At 43.7% G+C, this 16,698-nt stretch overlaps 1 protein-coding gene across 1 annotated transcript; it reads right to left on the reverse strand.

Annotated features, from left to right (window-relative positions):
* Nucleotides 1–15,193: 15,193 nt before the first annotated feature.
* On the reverse strand, nucleotides 15,194–16,093 carry LOC141134835 (olfactory receptor 10A3-like). Its single transcript, XM_073624269.1, has one exon. It carries the CDS (start codon nucleotides 16,091–16,093, stop codon nucleotides 15,194–15,196), a length of 900 nt encoding a protein of 299 aa, XP_073480370.1.
* Nucleotides 16,094–16,698: the final 605 nt, after the last annotated feature.

Here is a 16,698-nt window from a genome sequence, read left to right on the forward strand (position 1 = left end):
AAATCAGTATGTATCATATATCAGAAATTATGATCTTAACTAAAACTTTGAAAATTTTATATCTTAAGTAATATAAAACCTTCCTTCTCATCTGTGATGGGGGGAGGTGAGAGCTCAGCTCACTCTTAATTACTAACACATAGTTCTCTACATAGAACTGCTTATGGAGTTTATAACAATGTATATTTTCACAAATATAAAAGTCTTATATAATTTCACTTTTTCCATACATAGAAGAGATATAAACATATATATTGATATAAACAATGCAATTATTATGTAAGATCTAATCCATTAATTCATTTGTTAATATTTGTTAATAATGAATATTCTAAAAGTGACTGTCAGCTGTGGTGTGATAGGGACACTAGGACAGATGTGGCTGCACTGATGAGTGCTGTTGAGGCTGGTCTAATGAGGCTGCACTTCTGGGATCTGAAAAGGGTGCACTGATGGGTGCTGATGAGGCTGGTCTAATGAGGCTGCACTGCTGGGTGCTGAAGAGGCTGCACTGATGGGTGCTGATGAGGGTGAACTGATGGGTGCTGATGAGGTTGCACTAATGGGTACTAATGCACTGCAGCTGCACTGATTAGCTGGCACTGATGTGCACTAATGAGGCTGCATTGACGGGAGTAGGGATGAGCTGAACACCCCCCTGTTCGGTTCGCACCAAAACATGCGAACAGGAAAAAAGTTTGTTCGAACACGCAAACACCGTTAAAGTCTATTGGACACGAACATGGATAATCAAAAGTGCTAATTTTAAAGGCTTATATGCAAGTTATTGTCATAAAAAGTGTTTGCGGACCGGGGTCCTGCCCCAGGGGACATGGATCAATGCAAAAAAAAGTTTTAAAAACGGACGTTTTTTCAGGAGCAGTGATTTTAATAATGCTTAAAGTCAAACAATAAAAGTGTAATATCCCTTTAAATTTCATACCTGGGGGGTGTCTATAGTATGCCTGTAAAGGGGCGCATGTTTCCCGTGTTTAGAACAGTCTGACAGCAAAATGACATTTCGAAGGAAAAATTCCATTTAAAACTACCCGCGGCTATTGCATTGCCGACAATACACATAGAAGTTCATTGATAAAAACAGCATGGGAATTCAACACAGGGAAACCCCGAACCAAAATTTAAAAAAAAAATGACGTGGGAGTCCCCCTAAATTCCATACCAGGCCCTTCAGGTCTGGTATGGATATTAAGGGGAACCCCGCGCCAAAAAAAAAAAAAAAACGGCGTGGGGTCCCCCCAAAAATCCATACCAGACCCTTATCCGAGCATGCAACCTGGCAGGCCACAGGAAAAGAGGGGGGGACGAGAGTGCGGCCCCCCCTCCTGAACCGTACCAGGCCACATGCCCTCAACATTGGGAGGGTGCTTTGGGGTAGCCCCCCAAAACACCTTGTCCCCATGTTGATGAGGACAAGGGCCTCATCCCCACAACCCTGACCGGTGGTTGTGGGGGTCTGCGGGCGGGGGGCTTATTGAAATCTGGAAGCCCCCTTTAACAAGGGAACCCCCAGATCCCGGCCCCCCTGTGTGAAATGGTAAGGGGGTACTTACCCTTACCATTTCACTAAAAAACTTGTCAAAAATGTTAAAAATGACAAAAGACAGTTTTTGACAATTCCTTTATTTAAATGGTTCTTCTTTCTTCTATCTTCCTTCATCTTCTTCTGGTTCTTCTGGCTCTTCTGGTTCTTCCTCCGGCGTTCTCATCCAGCATCTCCTCCGCAGCATCTTCTATCTTCTTCTCCTCGGGCCGCTTCGCATCCATGGCATGGGGGGAGGCTCCCGCTCTTCTCTTCATCTTCTTCTTCATCCTCTTCTCTTCTTCCTTCTTCTCTTCTTCATTTTCTTCTCCGGGCCGCTCCGCATCCATGCTGGCATGGAGGGAGGCTCCCGCTGTGTGACGGCATCTCCTCGTCTGACGGTTCTTAAATAACGGGGGCATTCCCCGTGACGTCACAGGGAAGTCCCGTCAAGTCACCGTGCGTCAGAGGAGGGCGGGGTCACCGGGTGGCCCCGCCCCCCGTTATTTAAGAACCGTCAGACGAGGAGACTCCGTCACACAGCGGGAGCCTCCCTTCATGCCAGCATGGGTGCGGAGCGGCCCGGAGAAGAAAATGAGGAAGAGAAGAAGGAAGAAGAGAAGAGGATGAAGAAGAAGATGAAGAGAAGAGCGGGAGCCTCCCCCCATGCCATGGGTGCGGAGCGGCCCGAGGAGAAGAAGATAGAAGACGCTGCAGAGGAGATGCTGGAGGAGAACGCCAGAGGAAGAACCAGGAGAGCCAGAAGAACCAGAAGAAGAAGAAGATGAAGGAAGATAGAAGAAAGAAGAAGCATTTAAATAAAGGAATTGTCAAAAACTGTCTCTTGTCATTTTTAACATTTTTGACAGTTTTTTAGTGAAATGGTAGGGGTAAGTACCCCCTTACCATTTCACACAGGGGGGGGCTGGGATCTGGGGGTCCCCTTGTTAAAGGGGGCTTCCAGATTCCGATAAGCCATACCGCCCGCAGACCCCCACAACCACCGGCCAGGGTTGTGGGGATGAGGCCCTTGTCCTCATCAACATGGGGACAAGGTGTTTTGGGGGGCTACCCCAAAGCACCCTCCCAATGTTGAGGGCATGTGGCCTGGTATGGTTCAGGAGGGGGGGGCCGCACTCTCATCCCCCCTCTTTTCCTGTGGCCTTCCAGGTTGCATGCTCGGATAAGGGTCTGGTATGGATTTTTGGGGGGACCTCACGCCGTTTTTTTTTTTTTTGGCACAGGGTTCCCCTTAAAATCCATACCAGACCTGAAGGGTCGAAATGTCATTTTGCTGTCAGACTGTTCTAAACACAGGAAACATGCGCCCCTTTACAGGCATACTATAGACACCCCCCAGGTATGAAATTTAAAGGGATATTACACTTTTATTGTTTGACTTTAAGCATTATTAAAATCACTGCTCCTGAAAAAACGGCCCTTTTTAAAACTTTTTTTTGCATTGATCCATGTCCCCTGGGGCACGACCCGGGTCCCCAAACACTTTTTATGACAATAACTTGCATATAAGCCTTTAAAATTAGCACTTTTGATTATTCATGTTCGTGTCCCATAGACTTTAACGGTGTTCGCGTGTTCGAGCGAACTTTTTTCCTGTTCGCATGTTCTGGTGCGAACCGAACAGGGGGGTGTTCGGCTCATCCCTACTCACGGCTATTAATGCATTGCCGGTCCGACAATACACATAGAAGTTCATTGATAAAAACTGCATGTAAATTCCCCACAGGGGAACCCCGAACCAAAATTAAAAAAAAAAAATGACGTGGGGAACCCCGGCCAAAATTTAAAAAAAAATGACGTGGGGGTCCCCCTAAATTCCATATCAGACCCTTATCCGAGCACGCAACCTGGCAGGCCACAGGAAAAGAGGGGGGACAAGAGAGCGGCCCCCCTCCTGAACCGTACCAGGCCACATGTCCTCAACATTGGGAGGGTGCTTTGGGGTAGCCCCCCAAAACACCTTGTCCCCATGTTGATGAGGACAAAGACCTCATCCCCACAACCCTGGCCGGTGGTTGTGGGGGTCTGTGGGCGGGGGGCTTATCAGAATCTGGAAGCCCCCTTTAACAAGGGGACCCCCAGATCCTTGCCCCCCCTGTGTGAAATGGTAAGGGGGTACTTTTGTACCCCTACCATTTCACTAAAAAACTGTCAAAAATGTTAAAAATGACAAGAGACAGTTTTTGACAATTCCTTTATTTAAATGCTTCTTCTTTCGTCTGTCTTCCTTCACCTTCTTCTTCTTCTGGTTCTTCTGGCTCTTCTAGTTCTTCCTCCGGTGTTCTCATCCAGCATCTCCTCCACGGCATCTTCTTCCCTTCTTCTCCTCGGGCCGCTCCGCATCCATGGCATGGAGGGAAGCTCCCGCTCTTCTCTTCATCTTCTTCTCTTCTTCAGCTTCTTCTCTTCTTCATCTTCTTCTCCGGGCCGCTCCGCATCCATGGCATGGAGGGAGGCTCCCACTGTGTGACGCTTCTCCTCTTCTAATGGTTCTTAAATAATGGGGGGTGGGGCCACCCGGTGACCCCACCCCCCTCTGACGCACGGTGACTTGACGGGACTTCCCTGTGAGGTCACAGGGAATGCCATAGGGAAGTCCCGTCATGTCCCGTGCGTTCCTTAATGTATCTGTCAAAAGTTTTAGTGTGCCAAAAGAGGGCCGACTTCCTCTTGAGCACTTTACTTAGTTTGTGAAATAGAGATGAAATAGATAATTCTATTTGATCTCCCTGTTCGAAAGTATGTTCATACTCAGACATTAGGTTTGTCCAATCGGTGACCGCAAACTTACTCATCTTACCACTAAACCTGGAAACAATTAACAAACTGCATACCATACAATATGAACTTGGACAGTTTGTGATGCGCTATTCAAGCCAACATATGGCCATCAGAAATATTTTACAACGGCATTGGAGTATTCTAACTGATGATCCCAAGCTCAGACATCTCATTCCCAGTCAACCTGCAATAGCATACAAACGGGTAACCTCAATAAAGGACAAATTAGTCCAAAGCGAATACAAAAGTGAACAAAAAAGATCCCAACATTGCTCTATAGCCGGATCCTTTCCATGTGGACACTGTTCTTACTGTCCACTAATAAGAAAAGAGAAAATTTTTCATCTACCAAACAGAGAGGTTTTCAGGCCCACACACTTCGTGAATTGCCAGACCCGTGGAGTGGTTTACTTCATGGAGTGTGAATGTGGTGCCTATTATTTAGGTAAAACCAAACAGGAATTTTGGAGATGCATATCCAAGCATATGTATAGTATGCAAGTAGGCAACCCATACCTCCCAGTTGGGAGACATGTTGTCTCCACACATGGTTACATTGTACCCAAAGTAACATTCACTGCTTTGTATAGAATACGGATACCAGACAGAGGGGGGTGATTGGAATAAGACCCTGTTACAGAAGGAGCAAAGGTGGATTTTTCAGTTACAGGCCACATCATTTCCAGGCCTTAAAGAATCCATCTCATTTGCTCCTTTCTTACGAGGTTTTTCTTCAGGTAAAACACATTGAGGGCGATGCACTCACAACCCGGCGCCCTTACCCTTGGGAACGGGTGCCTGGGGGTGAGCGCACCCAACAACCAACCCCACAACTGATTTACCTTTTAATATCATTCCTGAACACCCCTACATACCCTGTCTGGAATTTCGTATGTGTTCCTTTTCAACTATTAAGATTCAACATAGAACCTTTTTAGGTCTCCCTATTCTAACTTTTCAATACAACTTTCGGAGGTTTATATATAGGGTTTCCCGGCTCAGCACCTTGACATAGTAGTCCTTGTAGGCCTCCATACTCCTCTAATTGGATATAATGTGAGGTCACTGTTGCAAATTGCCTCATTGTGTTTCCATCATTCATTTTGTAATTATTTTCCACCTTACCTCTCCTATGATATATAAGTCTCAGTTGTAACTGCATTAACATTAGTATCATATTCAATCAGCTTTGACGACATATGGACGTTGTATTGCATTACATAGCTCACAGCTTTTAAATCCAATATCTTCACCAATGTACATCTACGGTTACGCTATGTGTATCATCTAATATCGATGTTACATGGGTGGTGCACATCAGCATACGGTGCACTAGTGATCAGGTAATAAAAGCCAAGCACTGACAAGTGTTGATCAGAATATTTTGATTCTCATGTATTATGCCTTTTTCACCATTTAGGCAATGTAAGTTAAGCATTGACATGTATTGATTAAAATATTTCGATTCCTCTGTAAGACGTTTTTTATTAATTCTTTTTTCTCCCCCTAATCAGCGTTCACATTTTTCTTTGGTCAGCCAGCTTAATGGGGGTGGGACTCCCGCTGCGACGCTCCTTCCTGGCAGGGTGGGGAGACATAAGGGCCCTGTGTCTCCCTATGCATCCACCGGGTGGCAGCACCACCCGGAATGCAGTTTTGTACCTGCCAGCGGCATTCCGGACTACGTCTGCGCGCTTGGTCATGCCTGCGCGCGTGTGATCCCACCGCGCGTGCGCATGACGTCACGGCGCATACGCAGCTGCGGCGGACATAGCGGTGGTACCGGGGATTTCCCTCCGGAACGCTGGGGGAGCCACATCGGAGGTGACACTTAGGCGCCATTATTCCTGGTGGACGTGAGAGCTTCCGGGCAATGACACCTGCAAGTAATTGGCAATTTGATATGCCTCCTTATAAAAGGCGCTCAAATACTGTGGAGATGTGCTGATATCCCACAGGTTCCATTTGAACACGCACATGTCTGTAGCGGCAACTAAGGACTGGTGAGATCATTTACACTATCTTACTGCACTAGACGTTATGTCCCTGTATATTGACCTTCATTTAGAACCTTATACATATTGCTTACTCTTTAACTCCTATAGATCACTACCATTGATTGTATTGATATCCAGGCGGTACACCCAAAGGTGATCCCCTAAAGCTTAAACTGAATCTACAATCACACAGGAAACAAGGTATTTTTAGGATACCTACCCACTTTATGCATATTTTCACCACACACCGCCTTTCTTCACTTTCTCCCCACACTTTCTCCTTCTCACTGATCCTTGGTAATTGGTACACATACATTCACCATTTGATTTGGTTTGTTTTTCATACTTTTATTTTCACTGTTTTGAATTTTTACTTGAATACCGCACACTAGCACTTACACTCACACTCATCCTGCTCTACCTTCACCCTTTCACTCTTGCACTCCACCCACCACTGCACCTTCCTCATTAGCCCTCACCTTTATTTGCACTTATTTTTGCAACAATACTCATTTTCCTATGTATTTATTTGGTTACTACTGGTCCTTGATTCTTAATTTTCCTTTTTCCCACACTTTCCCCTCCCTTCCCCCCCTTTTCCTCCCCTTCCCTACAACCAACCCCCTCCCCCCCTTTTTTTTTTTCTCCCCCCTTCCCCTTCCCCTCCCCCTTTCTCCCCTTACCCTCTTGCCTCCCCCTCCTTCCTTTCCGCTCCCCTTCCCTCACATCCACCACTTCCCATCCTCACACGGACTTTCCAGCCGCAACCAGAGTTACAGAATCATAAAACTATTCAGCATACAGACATACAATCATATCTTCTCACCATCTCCTTTTTAGGCTGCTCGATTAACGCAATCTATATAATTCCTGGACTGCAGGCTCCATTTGCTCCCCCCTCTGGGCCTCTCCTAACCACCCAGGACTCCTTATGATGTGACTCCTCGTAAGGCGCGCAGCAGCGGTGTGTTTGTTTTCCTCCCCATTTGTTGCTGACCATCGAGAAATCTGAGAGAGTTCTTTCACACAAGAGAACACCATATACGGTTCAATTCATCGTGATTGGTAAATATATGTAATTTAATATATATTTTTTTTTTATCATTGTCCATTCACTCTCTCATCCTGTGTTATTTATCTAACATTACAACTTATGTCAATGCTTCCACAGTTTATATAATCCTCTGAAGAAGACCCGTGGGGGTCGAAACGCATCAGGATTGCAATATAAATCTCACTAATACCCTTGTATACAGTGTTTGACCACAATTCTTTTTTACTGTGCATTGTTATGTTGATGGCACTGCTTTTTATTCATGTACCACAGCTCATGTTTTGATGATACATATTGTTATACTTTTTATAACAATTATTTTAAATAATTATGCCAATATATGATATTTTTTGTAACATTGAAATAAAGCATTTCTATCATATTTAACCCTCTGACATAGTCATTACTTCTTGCTGCCTAGAAAGCCCCCTTGGGGGACCATCTCCTTTTTTGTCATTTTTCTGGGGTGTGCAGCCGCTGTGTCTCCTCTTCCATGAGTGTCCTTTGCTTTTTGTTTATATCCCTTATGATAGCAATAGGTAGTGACGGGTACTCTTTTTTGAAAAAAATGGGGTCTATTAGACCCTAGATCTCTCCTCTGCTCACAAAGCATCTGACCACACCAAGATCGGTGTGATAAAATGCCTTCCCAATTTCCCAATGGTGCTGTTTACATCTGGTGAAATCTAAGTCATAAAATGCTCATAGCTTCCGGTTTCTTAGGCCATAGAGATGTTTGGAGCCACTCTGGTCTCTGATCAGCTCTATGGTCAGCTGGCTGAATCACTGGCTGCATTCTCAGGTTCCCTGTTGGGACAGGAGAGCCAGAGAAAAACATGGAAGACGGTGGGGGGGCATTCCCTCCCACTGCTTGTAAAAGCAGTCTAGAGGCTAATTAGCCGCTAGGATTGCTTTTACATGAAAGCCGACCGCTGGTTAAAAAGAATGATACCAAGATGATGCCTAAACCTGCAGGCATCATTCTGGTATAACCACTCAAAGTCCAGCTCCATACAAGTACGTTGCTGGTCCTTGTTGGGCATATATTGTAATCTTTTTTTTTTCATGCAGCCTGTGGGGTGAACGAAAAAAAGCGATTGATCGGTGGGTATGCTCACCATTAGAATACTTCCCTTCATCCACCCACTTCTAATGATGGGCATACATGCACCATTTATATATGCCGAAGCAGGGGGGCATCCTCCCGCAAAAGGTAGGAGCAAATCGCTCCTCCGCCCCTGCTGCCCCCACGCTTCGGCATATATCACCTGTAACTTTTGTAACTGTAACCGGTTCCAGGTTCGGGTCTTTAAAAATGCGATGGCATCTTGGGAGACCCTGTGTTTAGTGTGCCTAGTCTGTGCAATGCTGTACCCTATGCTAATACTCAACTAGTGTATCGTAGCGTTCATTCACCAATGCAAAGACCAGGATTGTCAGGACAGGAGGGATAATAAAATCGGGTGTCATGCCTATATCCGCGCTTGCTGCAGACACGACATCTTTTTTGGGTGTTCGTTGGGTAGGGGTACTTGGGAGGACATAAAGAAAATGCCTCTCATGCAGCCGACTGCATTTGGTTGGGGATGTGAATGGGGGAAGTACAGGCGCTACGGCAGTGGTGGGTTCCCAATTATTAGGATTGGCGAATGCAGCAGAAAGGGCACTATGGGCACGATGGGCCTGTGTTTGTCTTCTTCTTGGTGGCAGCGGGACACTACTTGTGCTTGCCACCTCACCAGCTTGAACTGCACTTATGGGACTCGCCACATCAACAAGTGTTACTGCAGTGCTGGTTTGACTAAGACCGGGGTGTACTAGGCCGCTGGTGCTTGCCAGTTCACCAAAACACTACCAAAAAAACTGTTAGCGATCACAGGGATCAGACCTGACTCTGCGAACGCTGCAGTTATGCATTTAGTGTTTTGTAAGTGACAGTGATCGATCGATACTGCACTTGGGTGGGCTGGGCTGGGCTCCGCTGGGCGGAGGGGCAAAACGCAGGTGCTAGCAGGTATCTGGGCTGATCCCTCTAACACTGCGTTTTTGGGAACCCTAAACTGCTGGGGACACTAGTATAGATCTGATCGGATCAGATATTGATCCGTTCAGATACTATACCACTAAGGGAGGTGTACGTTGTGTGTGTGGGTGTTAGCGCTACTGGCACTAACCTGACGCTGCCTGGGGCTGGTGCTTGCCAGTTCACCAAAACGCTACCAAAAAAACTGTTAGTGATCACAGGGATCAGGCCTGACTCTGCGAACGCGGCAGTTATGCGTTTAGTGTTTTGTAAGTGACAGTGATCGATCGATACTGCACTTGGGTGGGCTGGGCCGGGTGGAGGGGCAAAACGCAGGTGCTAGCAGGTATCTGGGCTGATCCCGCTAACACTGCGTTTTTGGGAACCCTAAACTGCTGGGGACGCTAGTATAGATCTGATCGGATCAGATATTGATCCGTTCAGATACTATACCACTAAGGGAGGTGTATGCTGCGTGCGTGGGTGTTAGCGGTACTGGCACTAACCTGACACTGCCTGGGGCAACGCATATCACCACAGGGTGATCAGAGGGCTAAACCTTTATTCGGTAATAAACGGCGGTGCCCTGACACTATAAAAAATAAACGAACTAACCAGCGTCACCCGTAACGGTTATACAGTGATCACTGGTGAAAGGGTTAACTAGGGGGCAATCAAGGGGTTAAAACATTTATTAGATAGTATATGGGGGTCCCTGACGCTATAAAACGCTGACGGCGAACCTAAATATTTTTTCCTCCCGAACTAGGGTCACCAGTGACACTAATACAGCGATCAGAAAAATGATAGCTTAGTGACACTGGCGACGGGGGGTGATCAAGGGGTTAAAACTTTATTAGGGGGTTAGGGGGGTGCCCTAGACCTAAAGGGGGCTAATACTAACTGCCCTACCACACTAACTGTCACAAACTGACACCAATGCAGTAATCAGAAAAAAAAACAACTGCTTGGTGTCAGTGTGACGGGGGGAGGGGTGATTGGGGGGTGATCAGGGGGGGATCGGGGGGTGATGGGGGGTGTTATGTATGCCTGGCATGTTCTACTGTAAGTGTATGTGTTTTACACTCACTCAGATGTCTTCTCTCCTCGGTGCCGGAACCGAAAATACCGAGCAGAGGAGCGATGACATCACTTCCTCTGCCTCTGTTTACTATACAGAGGCAGAGGAAGATTCTCATTGGCTGGGAGCGATCGCGAGGGGGGGCCACGAATGGATGGCCTCCCCCTCACGTCTGATCTCTGCCAGACAGAAGCCCACCGCCTCGGGCACCGGGGGGGGTGCGATCGGACCACCCGCCTGCGGGAGGCAGATCACGTACAGGTATGTGATTCTGGCTGCCCGTGCCATTCTGCCGACGTATATCGTCGTGAGGCGGTCAGCAAGTGGTTAATAGCCGCGAGTAGTTTTAAATTACTTTTTTTCCTTTGAAATGTCATTTTGCTGTCAGACTGTTCTAAACACGGGAAACATGCGCCCCTTTACAGGCATACTATAGACACCCACCAGCTACGAAATTTAAAGGGATATTATACTTTTATTGTTTCACTTTAAGCATTATTAAAATCTCTGCTCCCGAAAAAACAGATGTTTTTAAAACTTTTTTTTGCAATGATCCATGTCCCCTGGGGCAGGACCCAGGTCCCCAAACACTTTTTATGACAATACCATGCATATAAGCCTTTAAAATTTGCACTTTTGATTTCTCCCATAGACTTTTAAAGGGTGTTCCGTGGCATTCGAAATTGCCGTGAACACCCCAAATTGCTCGCTGTTCGGTGAACTTGCGAACAGCCGATGTTCGAGTCGAACATGAGTTCGACTCGAACTCGAAGCTCATCCCTAGACAGGAGCTGATGAGGATCCACTGATAGGGTGGCACTGATGAGCACTCACTTATGGGCACTGATGTGCACTATTGGGCACTGTAGTGGCACTAATGAGCACTGTAGTGGCTTGATGGGAACTGTAGTGGCACTGATGACTCAGTGCCGGTCTAAGGCACATCCAAATATGAGTGTAAATGTTTTAAATGGTTTTTTTAATGAAATAAATGTGGAATTTTGCATAATGATCGCCTTTTGTTTTTTCAAGAGAGTATGAGAACCATAAAACAGGGGAGAAACATGAGAGAGTATTGCTCTACCTGTTGTATACATCCCTGACCATCTGTTTAAAGAACCAGAGAGATTAAGGCACAATACAGGCTTATATTGTACCGGTTTCTGGTAAGAGCATGTATTGAAAGGTGGTGGTGAATCACGAATCACGAATGCTTTGGATTGAACATTTTTGTTCAGCAAGATGGATTCATATATGAAGAATGCATATTGGGACTTTTGTTATACACATATATTTTGTTAAGCACAATTGTTTATTGATGTGAATCATTAAGGTTGCAACTTCATATTTAATGGTATATTTGACACATATATTTTTCCAATATCTTTTGATATTATTTGACACTTTCTAATATTTTTTTGGCACCAAAGGGTACGAACAGTTATCCATCAGATATATATATCTTCTATTTGTCCCCACTGGCACTAGTGGTGAACTGCTAGCTGCAGCATACCCTATATATTAACACAATCTTTATTTTTTTGTTTTCTTGCGTCAGTGGCATATATCCCACAGTCAACATCCCTGACTCATGTTTGATAAATTCAAAGCAGTATGAAGAGTCTGGATTGTACTAAGTAATAAGAGCAGAAGGCTTCCAGCTGGATTAATTTTACACTTGGCTTAGTTAGGATAAACAGAGGTTATAATAATGCAGGTAAGTAAGCAGAGCCACAAGCAGGGCAGATGAAGGAGGGAGGACTACTGTACATGGGGAGAGAAAGGGAAGAGGGAAAGGCAAATATATGAACAGAAGACATCAATCTGTTCTTCTCACCAATGTTCCAATACTGTCCCAATGTAGCTGGAGAAAAGACCAAGAGGCAGGAAGAAAAACATCCCCTTTCTATATGACAGCTGTAATTGGTAAAACTCGCAATAGAGTCTGTTTTTTTCATTCAACCAGGGGGTTAAAGGGGAATGGGGGGGGTTTGTTTGGGTCAGGCTTATTTTACAAAAAAAAGACACAACACGCCCAATTTCTACAGCAGAGGAGTGGAGGGGTTGATAAGTGGCAACATGCCCAGGAGGTTCTGCTCTAATATCTCAAAGGGGATCCCAGCATAGGAAATAAACTATTCAGTCCTAGGAAGTGTAAAAAGACATGGGGCAAGACAATGAGTCTGGAGGAGAAGCGGTAATCTTAAACTGCTATGGGGGTTCTTCAGTGTTAGGGCAATAAGGATGTGGAACTCTCTCCCACAATTGGTGAAGGATGCAGGGAGTATGGATATCTTTAAAATACTCTTAGATATACATCTTAAAGGACACAACATACAGGGATATGGGAAATCAGTAAAGCCACTGATAAGTGCACCTACACAGGTTGAACTGAATGGACTATTGTCTTTTTTCAGCCTTACCGGCTATGTAACTATGTAACTTATGAAAGCTCATTAAAAATTATTGAACCACAAATATTTCAGGAAAAATACAGCATTATGACCACTAAATGGCACTTATCAAACAATCATATTATGGGCATGAGTGATGTGGTTTAAAAATGTCTTAAGTGTGGTGTTTAAAACATGGGTAAAAGGCGTGGGGTCAGCCACCACTTGGTCTAAGCCTGGAGATCTGCCAGAAGTTTGGCCCAGTGTAGCTCCTGTCCACAAAACAGCATTGCTGCATTTAGCTTGGAATGTTCTGTAGGCTCTGGGATGCTTGGGGGACTAATCATTCTGAGTAGTTAGAGGATGGTTCTAGTGAGGAGGAGGCTGTACAAGTGACTGTACTGTAACCAATGTACAAGACACGATTTGCAACCACCTTCTCCAGAGGTGTTCCCCATCCTGCATCCTTCCCAGCCATCAGCATATTGACCCAGTGTACCATAAAGGATATGTAATATTCCTGCCGCATGCTTGTAGATTTTGGGTGATATCCTTGTCTGAGAGCTGTATAGTGTCAACAACATGTGCAATGGACATTCTTTTTAAGGTTTGATTTCATTTGATTGAATAACATTTAGATATTTTTATATATAAGAGTATTTAGTATGGAGGTATTCTATTTCAATGTCTAATGTTGAGGAATGTGGTACCTAAAAATATGTAAACAGTGTTATTATCATTCCCCAATATATTCAGCTCATGTACAGTATACTAGGCTTAAGGAAAATACACCCGGAAATGAGACTGTTGAGTTTCTAGTGTCATTAGCAGTGGCTGTTAAGTAAAAAGAGATATTGGGTCCAGTATTGGGTCCCCCCAGGTTCTTAGAGATCTAAGAACCCATTCTTAGATCTCTAAGGAATCTCTAGAGGTCATAAAGCAGACATTTTAATTAAAACAAAACACAGTTTAAGTCTAGGTTCACATATATGCAGCTGTGCTTGATGCATTTTTAAGGCACGGTTATTAGTGCATTTTGCATTTTTAAACCAGCTTTTTTTATGTGGTTTTACATGCAGTTTTCATGCATTTTGCATTTTACATTTTTTTCTCTTTAAATGCACTGTAAAACACATTGTATATAGCTGGTTGCTAAGGAGGGGGCCGGGAAGTCGGTCGCCGCATCTTTAGCAACCGATGAGTCATTAGCTGTCAGCGGGCTTCCCCGCTGAAAGTAAAATAAATAATAAAAATTTGCCGGCAAAAAACCCGTTGTTGGGTTCCCCCCAGGTCCATACCAGGCCCTTCAGGTCTAGTATGGATTTCGAAGGGACTCCCTCGCCAAAATGTAAAAAAAAATGGTGTGGGGTCTGCCCCAAAATTCATACCAGACCCTTATCCGAGCATGCTGCCCGGCAGGTCAGGAAAGGAAGGGGATGAGCGAGCGCCCCCCCTGAACCATACCAGGCAGCATGCCCTCAACATGGGGGGTGGGTGCTTTGGGGAAGGAGGGGATCTGTGCCCTCCCACACCAAAGCACCTCGCCCCCCATGTTGATGAGGACAATGGCCAATGTTGTCATCATCAACATGGGGGCAGGGTGGTTTGCACTCACCCCCCCATGTTGAGGGCATGCTCGCACGTCCCCTACCTTTCCTTATCTGCCGGGCTGCATGCTCAGATAAGGGTTTGGTATGGATTTTGGGGGTACCCCACACCATTCTTTTTTTTTTTTGGCGTGGGGTCCCCTCCGTATCCATACTAGACCTGAAGGGCCTGGTATATATCTGGGGAACTATGCCATTCTTGTTTTGTTTTTTTCATTTTCTTGCCAGCATTTTTTTTTTTTTTTTTACATTCAGCAACTGCAAAATGCAAAACACATCAAAAATTGCATCAAAAATGTTCCAATTGCATTTCTGGTGCAGCTCCATTGAAGTCTATTAGCTGCAAATCGTGGAAAAAAAGTCACCGACCCTCTCCAATAACGCACCGGCTGCAAAACGCATAGATGTGAACTAGTACCATAGGAAACCATGTTAAATGAACTGTAGTGCGTTTCTGCAAACTGCAAAACACACTAAAAAACGCATAGGTGTGAACGTAGGGTAAGGGGAGTTTTAAGAGGGACCATGGAATAAAGGTCTGAAGGGTTGTAACCTTTTTATGGGAGCCCAGTTTGGGCAATTGAACTCTAATACCAATTTATTATTAAGCATTGCTTCAGTACGGTAGAAGTCTAATATTTGGAGACCAGTGCACACCAAGTTGTCGACAAGTTTAAACAGATATATCTTAATAATTTAACTTTTACCAAAGGTTTTAAATAAAAGCCTTTTGTTTCTATACAATATCTTTAAATTGTCCTTGATCTCTTTATTCCTCAAGCTGTATATGAAAGGGTTTACAAAGGGAGTAAACACTGTATACAACAAGGACATCATCTTACTGATCGTTTGTGATTGTCCTTCTTTTGGAATCAGATATGCAGCAATTAGGGTTCCATAAAATAGAAAAACAACAGTGAGATGGGAGCTACAAGTGGAAAAGGATTTCAGTCTTCCAGAAAAGGAGGATATCTTTAATATTGTTAAAACAATATAAATATATGAAACCACTATCCCTAGGAAGGGTAATAATAGCACAGGAACACATGACAAGGTTGTTTCCATTTCAATCCTGGATGTATCTGAGCAAGAAAGTTCCACAAGAGGATACAAATCACAAAATAAATAGTCAATAACATTTGGTCCACAGAATTCTAGTTGACAAATTTCAAGTATTGATATTAATGCCATAGAACAGCTGAAAATCCAGGATGCAAGAACTAATTTAAAGCAAAGTGTTCGTTTCATAATGGAGGAATAATGCAGAGGAGAGCAGATGGCTAGATAGCGGTCATAGGACATCACTGTCAGAAGGAAACATTCAAATCCTTCTGTTGAACCAAAGACATAATATTGAGCGATGCAACCAAAATAAGATATGGGGGTCCTCTCATGTAGAACAATATTTAACATGTTAGGAGCAATATCTGTGATCAGTATGATGTCAGATATAGAGAGTTGGGAGAGGAAGAAGTACATGGGAGAATGAAGGGTCTTGCTGTAATATATCAGTACGATGATTAAACAGTTTCCACATATTGTCACAATGTATATAATAAGGACCCAGATGAAGAGCAGCAGATTAAATATGGTCATTTTGTTAAATTCCAAAAAGAAGAATGTGGTGACATTATCTTTATGTGTGGTCTGTGTGAATGCAGAACACAGTTATATAACTTTTTTGTGTTTTATTTTTTAATAAGCTCAGTGTATGTTTTCTTTGCTAAATTGACTGCCTATATTCTTTTAGTTCATTTTTAATATAAGAAAAATGACATGACCATTGAGAGGTAGTGGAAAACTATGCTACACAATGCAAAGAAAAAGGATAGATCAAGTTATAAAATGTATCATTTGTCGTAATCATTACTATTTCAATCAATTAAAGCATTATAACTTTAAATTTAGTCTGAAATTAAAAAAAAAAAAAAAAATACTTACTCTATTTACTAATGATCTCTGATGAAAACTCATATTTTTTTGATAATTTAACTTAATTTTAAATAAACCAACAAAAAAAATGTAGATTCTTTTTTTTTTATTTTGTTTTGTTTTTTAAAAACAGAAATTAGAGATTCAATATTAAAAGTGTAACAATATTACATGAATTTCTTCATGAGAGAGTTTTCTACCAGTTTTTCTATTGAGCATGGAATAAAAGCAGAATGTCATGAATGTAAAGAATTAAATTAAAGAAAAAA

The sequence above is a fragment of the Aquarana catesbeiana genome, linkage group LG03, assembly GCF_042186555.1.
Source record: "Aquarana catesbeiana isolate 2022-GZ linkage group LG03, ASM4218655v1, whole genome shotgun sequence".
Classification (NCBI taxonomy): Eukaryota; Metazoa; Chordata; class Amphibia; order Anura; family Ranidae; genus Aquarana; species Aquarana catesbeiana.